At 47.0% G+C, this 10545-nt stretch overlaps 1 protein-coding gene across 1 annotated transcript in view; it reads left to right on the top strand.

Annotated features, from left to right (window-relative positions):
* LOC124031705 (bone morphogenetic protein 7-like) overlaps positions 1-10545 on the top strand; it is a 61954-nt gene that overhangs the window by 45623 nt on the left and 5786 nt on the right. The window contains exon 3 of the mRNA XM_046343289.1: positions 10479-10545. This exon is cut by the window's right edge and continues 82 nt beyond it. Within this exon, the coding sequence (XP_046199245.1) occupies positions 10479-10545 (67 nt within the window). The remainder of the gene's footprint in view (positions 1-10478) is intronic.

Below are 10545 nucleotides of genomic sequence, written 5' to 3' on the forward strand. Positions count from 1 at the left end.
CTTGTGGCAACAGGTCACACATCTTGATGCTGTGATGGCACACTGTGGTATTTCACCCAATAGATATGGGAGTTTATCAAAATTGGGTTTGTTTTCAAATTCTTTGTGGATCTTTGTAATCTGTGGGAAATATGTGTCTCTAATATGGTCATACATTTCGCTGGAGGTTAAGAAGTGCAGCTCAGTTTCCACCTCATTTTGTTGGCACATAGCCTGTGTGCACATAGCCTGTCTACTCTTGAGAGCCAGGTCTGCCTACAGCGGCCTTTCTCAATAGCAAGACTATGCTCATTGAGTCTGTACATAGTCAAAGCTTTCCTTAAGTTTGGGTCAGTCACATGTGTACTCTCTGTTTAGGGCCAAATAGCATTCTAGTTTGCTCAGTTTTTTTGTTAATTCTTTTCAATATGTCTAGTAATTATATATATTTTTTCTGATGATTTGGTTTGGTCTAATTGTGTTGCTGTCCCGGGGCTCTGTGGTGTCTGTTTGTGTTTGCTTGCTTAGGGGACTCTTCTCCAGATTCATCTCTCTGTAGGTGATGGCTTTGTTATGGAAGTTTCGGGAATCGCTTCCTTTGAGGTGGTTGTGGAATTTAATGTCTATTTTCCTGACTTTGATAATTAGTGGGTAACGGCCTAATTCTGCTCTGCATGCATTATTTGGTGTTTTACATTGTACACGGAGGATATTTTTGCAGAATTCTGCATGCAGAGTCTCAATTTGGTGTTTGTCACATTTTATGAATTCTTGGTTTGTGAGCGGACCCCAGACAATCATAAAGGGCAATGGGTTCTATAACTGATTCAAATATTTTTTAGACAGATCCTAATTGATACATCAAATTTTATGTTCCTTTGACGGCATATAAGGCCTTTCATGCCTTGTCTCAGCTTGTTCACAGCTTTGTGGATGTTACCTGTGGTGCTGATGTTTAGGCCGAGGTATGTATAGTTTTTTGTGTGCTCTAGTTCTGTGGTTCCCAAACTTTTTATAGTCCTGTACCACTTCAAACATTCAGCCTTCAGCTGCGTACCCCCTTTAGCACCAGGGTCAGCGCACTCTCAAATGTTGCTTTTTGGCATCAACGTAATCCTGCCACACACACACACACACACACACACACACACACACACACACACACACACACACACACACACACACACACACACACACACACACACACACACACACACACACACACACACACACTACGATGCATTTATTAAACATAAGAATGAGTGTGAGTTTTTGTCACAACCTGGCTCGTGGGAAGTGACAGAGAGCACTTATAGGACCAGGGCACAAATAATAATATAATAATAATCAATTATTTTGCTCTTTATTTAACCATCTTACATATGAAACCTTATTTGTTCATCAAAAATGGTGAATAACTCACCACAGGTTGGGAAGGATGTGCTTGTAAGGATGCACATAACTCTGCAATGTTGGGTTGTATTGGAGAGAGTCTCAGTCTTAAATCATTTTCCACATGCAGTCTGTGCCTGTATTTAGTTTTCATGCTAGTGAGGGCCGAGAATCCACTCTCACATATGTACGTGGTTGCAAATGGTATCCGTGTCTTAACAGCGCGATTTGTCAAGGCAGGATACTCTGAGCGCAGCCCTATCCATAAATCTGGCAGTGGCTTCTGCTTAAATTAAATCTTCACAGAACAGCTTGTTGCAATTTGATGACAATCTCTAGTTCAGATATTGGTAAGTGGACTGGAGGCAGGGCATCAAAGGGATAACGGATCTAGTTGCTTGTGTCGTGAGTTTCGGGAAAGTACCTGTATAATTGCGCACCCAACTCACTCAGGTGCTTTGCTATATCACATTTGACATTGTCAGGACCCAGTTACGAACCTGGGTCTCCGGAGTGAGAAACAGTCACTAAACCAACTGAGCCACGAATAGTCAGCAGAACCCAGAAGATGAGGCAGACACAGCAGTACTTGAGACGGTGTATTTAATGAAGTAAAAAGTGAAGTTCTTCAGGAAAACATGTAACTCCACAACCTCAAAAGGAATTCCACAAGAACAAAGGCAATCCTCCAAGACAAAAAGGCAAATCCACGAGGTGGAAGGCACAGCACAAAAAGCCTCAAAAGATACTCAAAAACAAACAAACAAGAACAAAAAACAGAACTCCACAAGAGAGTCCACCAGGATCAACAAGAGCTCACAGAGTACTAGGGCTGGGTGCTAACATACAAACACAGAGCAAAGAACTGAGTAAAACAAAGGGTTTAAATACAATCAGGGGAAACGAGGCACAGGTGCAAATAATAATGGGGATCAAGGGAAAACAAAAGGTCAAAAGGCACAATGGGGGCATCTAGTGACCAAAAACCGGAACAACCCTGGCCAAATCCTGACAGAATCCCCCCCTAGGAACGGCTCCTGACGTTCCTACCAGCTCTCTCAGGGTGGAGGGCCCTGAACTGACGAATGAGGTCAGGGTCCAGTATGTCTTTGGCAGGAACCCAGGAGCACTCCTCGGGACCGTAGCCTTCCCAGTCCACCAGATACTGCCAGGACCGCTGCACCCGGCGGGAATCCAGTATCCGATGGACGGTATAAGCCGGCTGGCCTCCAATGACACGAGGCGGAGGGGGAGGTCTGTCTGCCGGGACAAGGGGAGAAAAACAACAGGTTTTAATAAGGAAATGTGAAACGTGGGATTAATCTTAAGGGATCTGGGTAAGTGTAGGCGATAAGAAACAGGGTTAACTCTCCTGGCAACCTTAAAGGGACCGATGTATTTTTGGGACAGCTTGCGAGACTCCACCCGTAGTGGTAAGTCTCTTGTGGAGAGCCAGACTCTCTGGCCGGGCGCAGGGTAGGCCCGGGACGGCGACGTCTGTTGGCTTGTTGTTGGTACCTCTGTGAGGAACGCATAAGATTAAGACGGGTCTTCCTCCACATAAGCCGACAGCGTCTGACGAACTTCAAGGCTGAAGGCACTCTGACTTCTGCCTCCTGGTCCGGGAACAATGGAGGGGCATAGCCAAACTGACACTCGTGCGGGGACATACCAGTGGAGGAGGAGCGCAAGGTGTTGTGCGCGTATTCGGCCCAAACAATGAAGGACGACCATGTGGACGAGTTGTTACGAGTCATACATCGGAGGGGGTTTCCAGCTCTTGATTCATCCTCTCTGTTTGGCCGTTGGACTCCGGATGGTACCCTGAAGATAGACTGGCAGAAGCCCCCATGAGTTGGCAGAAGGCCTTCCAAAACCTTGAGGCGAACTGGGGACCTCTGTCAGAAACCATATCTTGAGGAATCCAGAAGAATCCGAACACATGATTAATTACCAACTCAGCCGTTTCCTTGGCTGAAGGTAACTTAGTTAGAGGGACGAACCTGGCCACCTTTGAAAACCTGTCGATAATGACTAGGATAGTAGTATTGCCATGGGATGGAGGAAGGCCAGTAATGAAGTCCAACGAGATATGGGACCAGGGTCTGTGGGGAACAGGTAAAGGGTGAAGGAGTCCTTGCGGGCGGAGGTGAGAAGATTTGCCCTGGCAGCACACGGGGCAGGCATTGACGAAAGTGGCAACGTCTTCTCTTATGGTAGGCCACCAGAACTTACGCTGGATGAACTCCAAGGTGGGACCTACGCCCGGGTGACAGGTGAGGCGAGAGGAGTGCCCCCACAGAAGGACCTGAGTCCTCACTGCCTTGGGGACAAACAACCGATTGGCAGGACCTCCTTTCGGGTCCGGATCAATAGCTTGAGCTCGTCTCACGGTATCCTCAACTTGCCACGAGATCGGAGCCACGATCTTAGCAGCAGGAAGGACAGGCATGTCCGTGTCATCTCGAATGGCAGGAGCGTAGACTCGGGACAGGGCATCCGGTTTGAGATTCTTCGACCCGGGCCGATAGGTGAGGATAAACTGGAATCGATTGAAGAAAAGAGACCATCTAGCTTGTCTAGAGTTCAACCCCTTCGCCTGCTGGATATACTCCAGATTTTTGTGGTCCGTAAGCACTTGAAACGGGTGAGAAGCCCCCTCGAGCCAGTGTCTCCATTCCTTCAATGCCATCTTAACCGCTAGGAGTTCACAATCCCCCACATCGTAGTTCCTCTCAGCCGGGGTAAGCCGGTGTGAGAAGAAAGCGCACGGATGAAGCTTCTTGTCTTCACCCCTCTGAGACAGGACAGCTCCAACACCAACCTCTAAGGCGTCTACCTCCACCACAAATGGTTCATCCGTAGTCGGTAGTATCAGGATGAGAGCAGAGAGGACGCGCTGCTAGAGTCCTTGGAAGGCCGTCTCAGCTTCTCTTCCCCACAAAAACCTTGCATTGCCACCCTTGGTTAAAGCTGAGAGAGAGGCTCCCACCAAGCTGAAGTTATTGATGAACTTGCGGTAAAAGTTAGTGAAGCCCAGGAAACGCTGAACTTCCTTAACGGATTTGGGGGTGGGCCAATCCGCTACCGCCCCTACCTTCCTGGGGTCCATTTGGACTCGACCGGGTTCCACTACAAATCCCAGGAATTGTACTCGGGATGAATGGAATTCACATTTTTCCGGCTTAACGTACAGATGGCTGTCTAGGAGGCGTTTGAGTACTTGTCTGACATTCTTTGTGTGTTCTTGAAGAGAGCTCGAAAAGATGAGGATGTCATCCAAGTAAACGAACACAAATATGTTAAGCATATCCCTAAGAACATCGTTTATGAGCGCTTGGAACACCGCTGGGGCGTTGGTCAGGCCGAAGGGCATCACTAAGTATTCATAGTGACCAGTAGGCGTGTTGAAAGCGGTCTTCCACTCGTCACCAGGTCTGATCCGCACAAGATGGTATGCGTTCCGCAGGTCAAGCTTAGTGAAAACAACTGCTTCCTGGAGCAGCTCGAAGGCTGTGGCCATAAGGGGTAGCGGGTAACGGTTACGGACGGTTATGGCATTGAGTCCCCGGTAGTCGATGCAAGGACGTAATCCACCGTCTTTCTTGGCCACAAAGAAAAACCCTGCTCCCACCGGGGAGGTGGATGGACGCATGAGGCCTGCTTCCAGAGCGTCCTTAATGTAGGTATCCATAGCAGCTCGTTCGGGGGAGATAGGGAAAAGATCCGACCCCTGGGGGGGCAAGTGCCCGGAAACAGTTCGATGGGGCAATCATAAGGTCTATGGGGTGGTAGCATGGTGGCCCTCTGTTTGCTAAATACCAGTTTGAGGTTATGGTAACACTCGGGAACTCGGATCAGGTCGATGGATTCTAAAGACTCGGGAGTAGAACTCGGGGAATTCGGGAAAATACAAGTAGCTTGGCACGTAGGACCCCACTGCTTGATAGTGCCCACAGACCAGTCGATGTGAGGGTTATGGCTGTGAAGCCAGGGGTATCCAAGGACGAGAGGGAACTCAGAACAGGAGATCAAATGAAAGTTCATCAATTCCTGGTGTTGTGAAATTGAAAGTCGCAAGAGGTAGTGACATGAGTGACAAGTCCAGATCCCAAAGGGCTTCCATCCAATGTAGTAACCCTCATGGGGTCACTTAGAGGTTCAGAGGGAACGCCATTCTCCTTCGCACAGACACTATCCATGAAGTTACCTGCGGCTCCAGAGTCTACCAAGGCTTGAAGGTGAAGCTTGTGGTTGTCCCAGGAAAGGATGACTGGAATGAGCAGACGGGAGTTGGACGGATGGGAGGAGGTTATGTTTCCCGTTACAGTTCCCCCCGGTCTGTACGGGACAGAGCGTTTCCCTGGAGCCCGGGACACGTGGAACGGAAATGGCCCGGTTTGCCGCAATATAGACAGCGTCGCTCCCTCATCCGGCGGTCTCTCTCAGCCTGGGAGATGCGTCCAATCTGCATGGGTTCCGGTGGAGCCAGCGAGGATAAATGTGGGGACTCGGAGCTGGGACTGATAGGGGCTAGAAGTCTACGGTTGAGTTCTCTCTCTCTCAGACGCTGGTCAATGCGTGAGGCCAACTTGATCAGGGACTCAAGATTGTCCGGTGGTTCCCGTGTGGCCAGTTCATCTTGGATAGTGTCGGAAAGGCCTTTCAGAAAGCACACCGTGAGCGCCTTGTTGTTCCAGCCACTCGCTGCTGCCACCGTGCGGAACTGGATGGCATAGTCCGTCACGCTGCGCCGACCTTGGTGGAGAGTCAGGAGCTGTTTGGCTGAGTCAGGACCACTGCTTGGGCCTTGAAACACTCGTTTGAATTCCTCAGCAAAGGCAGAGTAGCTGGCACAGCAGGAACCATGGGCATCCCACACAGCAGTAGCCCAGGCCAGGGCTTTTTCCAACAGCAGGGTGATGATATATGCGATCTTAGACCGGTCGGTGGGGAACAACGAGGGTTGCAGCTCGAAGGAGAGAGAACATTGGGTGAGAAACCCTTTACAAGCACTTGGATCACCTGAGAACCGTAGGGGAGGTGGAAGATGAGGTTCAGCCAGAGGGTTAACTGCCATGGGTACGTGAATCTGAGGTACTGGGACGGGAACTGTTGCCGGGGTAAGTCGATCAGATATCTGCTTTATGGAAGTCAGCATCTCCGACAGAAGATGAGAATGTCTAGCCATTAAGGCCTCTTGCTGAACCAGGGCGGCTTTGTGGCGTTGGACAGTCTCCTGGTGGGGCTTCGTGGCGTTGGACAGTCTCCTGGTGGTGGGACAGCATGGCAACAAGGTCCTGGGAACTGGCTGCCTCTGGGTTCATATCGGACTCTGTGTTTCTGTCAGGACCCGGTTACGAACCCGGGTCTCCGGAGTGAGAAACAGTCACTAAACCAACTGAGCCACGAATAGTAAGCAGAACCCAGAAGATGAGGCAGACACAGCAGTACTTGAGACGGTGTATTTAATGAAGTAAAAAGTGAAGTTCTTCAGGAAAACATGTAACTCCACAACCTCAAAAGGAATTCCACAAGAACAAAGGCAAATCCACAAGGTGGAAGGCACAGCACAAAAAGCCTCAAAAGATACTCAAAAACAAACAAACAAGAACAAAAAACAGAACTCCACAAGAGAGTCCACCGGGATCAACAAGAGCTCACAGAGTATTAGGGCTGGGTGCTAACATACAAACACAGAGCAAAGAACTGAGTAAAACAAAGGGTTTAAATACAATCAGGGGAAACGAGGCACAGGTGCAAATAATAATGGGGATCAAGGGAAAACAAAAGGTCAAAAGGCACAATGGGGGCATCTAGTGACCAAAAACCGGAACAACCCTGGCCAAATCCTGACAGACATTGTCCGTAAACTAGAGTTAATTTGCACACAAAATGTCATACAATGATGGAAAGACCTGTGTGTTGTCCTTGTTAATGCAGACAGAGAAGAGCTCCAAAAACCTCTTAAGGATCAGACCCTTTTTTTCAAATTTTGCCTAAAATGACATATCCAAATCTAACTGCCTGTAGCTCAGGAACTGAAAAAAAGGATATGCATATTCTTGATATCATTTGAAAAGAAACATTTTGAAGTTTGTGGAAATGTGAAATTAATGTAGGAGAATATAACACATTAGATCTGTTAAAAGATAATACAAAGAAAAAAAACATGCATTGTTTTGTATTTGTTTGTTGTTCCATCATCTTTGAAATGTAAGAGAAAGGCCATTATCTGACTTAGGACTCTAGTTGCAATTTAGATTTTGGCCACTATATGGCAGCAGTGTATGTGCAAAGTGTTAGACTGATCCAATGAACCATTGCATTTATGTTCAAAATGTTGTATCAAGTCTGCCAAAATGTGCCTATTTGGTTAACAAAGTTAACCATTTTCACTCTAGTGTCCAAAACATCTTTCAAGCTGTCAGGCATTCCCTTGGCAGAAAAAGCTTCTCAGTGGATGCTGCAGTGTACCCAAGTGGCATCGGGAGTAACTCCTTGCATGCGCGTTACCACTCATCTCTGTCTCCCTGTCATGGCGTTTGCGCCATCAGTTCAGATACCAACACATCTTGACCACCAAAGTCCATTTGATGTGTCACAAAGCTGTTAAAAAATATCCTCTCCTGTTGTCCTGGTTTCCAACTGTTTTCAGAAGAGTATATCTTCCTTAATTGACCCCCTATAAACGTAATGGACATATACCAGGAGCTGTGCCAGTCCTGCCACGTCTGTTGACTCATCCAGCTGTAATGCATAGAATTAACTTGCTTGTATGCGCAGCAGTAATTGTTTCAAAACATCTCCTGCCATGATGCGCTGTGAAACAGGGTTGTTTGATGAAGGCGTTTGTCATGCCAACGGCCGTTCTCCATCTCTGGCGCTCGCGGGTGCCAGGCTGCTCTTCATTACGCACACCTGTTACCATCATTACGCACAGCAGTGCTCATTGGACACGCCTGGACTCCTTCATGTTGTTGATTGCCCGTCTATAATTGTCTGCTCCCCCGTTTGTTCCCTGTGTCAGCATTGATGGTGTTATTTCGTCTCCTGTCCAGACGCTGTTCCTGTCCTGCTTCATTTCTGTTGTTTAATAAATGTTCTCTCTGTACCTGCTTCCTGCCTCCAGCGTCAATCCTTACAGCATTGTCTGTATAGTTTTTTTGTCCCTTTCCCCTAGCATTGTCACAACCATATCCACGGCAGCAGGTATAATTATGTCCTCCACAATGGTATGGGGCTTGCCTGTCCTAGCCACTCGGTAGTGCACCATGTAAGATGATTTTAGCCACTTCTTATTAATGGTATTTGTTGCTTTAATACATGTCTTACTACTTGAAAGTCATCTTAATTCTCGCTCCAAAAACTCCAGCGGCTTATTTTTCAAATGGTCATGTTTTGTTTCTAAATATCTGCGCAAGAGTGAGATAGTACTTTTGCACATATAACACACTGTGGCTGAGGAAAGATACTACTCCCAATATAAGTGAACCTCAAATCAATGTAGTTCTCATCATATTTGCGCTTCATCGATGGTCCAACGTCCCTTTCGGTGCTTTCCCGGGTAAGGGGGCAGAAGCTCTTTGGCTGCATCAGATTCACAACTGTCAGTGTTCATGCTTGCTGGGCTAACAACAAATGTAGAATTACTGATGCTTGGATGTGCTCGTGGAAGCTGAACAACTCGTGTCGTTGACAGGTGCTGGTAGTAGCTGGTATGTGTCTCCATACTTTTTTTACCATATCTATATTTTCGATCAAACGGAATGAGCAGTAGCTAAGTTTGGATACATACGGACCGTTAGTGAAATTCCAGCGAGAGAGTAATGGTTAATGTGATTGGATGTTAATTATTTGACTAGGTAACCTGTATATGACATTGTGTTGTTATTTCGATTGAACATTAGATGGTTTAATTACATTTTTGGCAGTGAAAAGAGGCTACTCAGGCAAGAAAAAACGCCACCCAAATGCATAGCCCTGTTGGAAAATCTAAATGTACTGTTTTAAAATGTGTACCACATTTTTATTTGGTGTACCCCCGACGGCATTGCGTACCCCATTTTGGGAATAGCTGCGCTCACCAATTTGTTGATATATATGTTGTGGCTTAAGCTGCATCCCTGTCCCACCCCACAGCCATGTGGAAAGAAATATGTGTGTTTTTAGCCAATTTTAACCACACACTTGTTGTTTGAGTTCATGGATTTGATAATGTATGTTTTTCCCCCAACACAACTTTCCATCAATTTATTTAACAGACCATCATGCCAATATGAGATGAAAGCTTTTTTGAAAACTACAAAGCATGAGAAGACTTTGCCTTTGTTTTGGTTTGTTTGTTTGTCAATTAGGGTGTGCAGGCTGAATACGTGGTCTGTCGTACTGTAATTTGGTAAAAAGCCAATTTGGCATTTGCTCAGTACATCGTTTTCACTGAGGAAATGTACGAGTCTCTCTCTCTCTCTTTCTTTCTCTCTCTCTCTCTCTCTCTCTCTCTCTCTCTCTCTCTCTCTCTCTCTCTCTCTCTCTCTCTCTCTCTCTCTCTCTCTCTCTCTCTCTCTCTCTCTCTGTTTCTCTCTCTGTCTCTTTCTTAAACTCTCTCGCTGTCCCTTGTTCTCGGTTTCTTTCTCTGCTTCTCTCTCCCTCTCTCTGCCTCTCTCTCTTTCTCTCTGCCTCTCTCTCTCTCTCTCTTTCTCTCTCTCTCTGCCTCCCTCTTTCTCTCTGCCTCTCTCTCTCTCTCTCTCTCTCTCCCTTGTTCTCTGTTTCTTTCTCTCCCTCTCCCTCTCACTGGTTCTACCCCTTAATTCCAGTGTGTGATGGACAGTGTGTTCTGTATGCAGTCGTTTATAAAGCCATTATTGTCAATTAAGGAAATTAAGTGTTCCCCTGGGCCTCACCATCTGGACCCCTCCCTCCCTCTCTTTCTCCCTCTCTTTCTCTATCGCCCTGATCACTCTTCTCCTCAGTTCCATGCTTCACTCGCTCAACCTCACACAATCAACCATCCTTTCTATGTATGCAGGCTTGTGTGTGAGTGTGTGACTTTGTCTGTGTGTTTGTCTGTGTGTTTTTACTCATGCGTGTGTGTGTTTCTCCTCCAGGGAGCCAGACCTGTTTCTGTTGGACTCGAGGGTCATCTGGGCGGCTGAGGACGGCTGGCTGGTGTTT

Source organism: Oncorhynchus gorbuscha, linkage group LG03, assembly GCF_021184085.1.
Source record: "Oncorhynchus gorbuscha isolate QuinsamMale2020 ecotype Even-year linkage group LG03, OgorEven_v1.0, whole genome shotgun sequence".
Classification (NCBI taxonomy): Eukaryota; Metazoa; Chordata; class Actinopteri; order Salmoniformes; family Salmonidae; genus Oncorhynchus; species Oncorhynchus gorbuscha.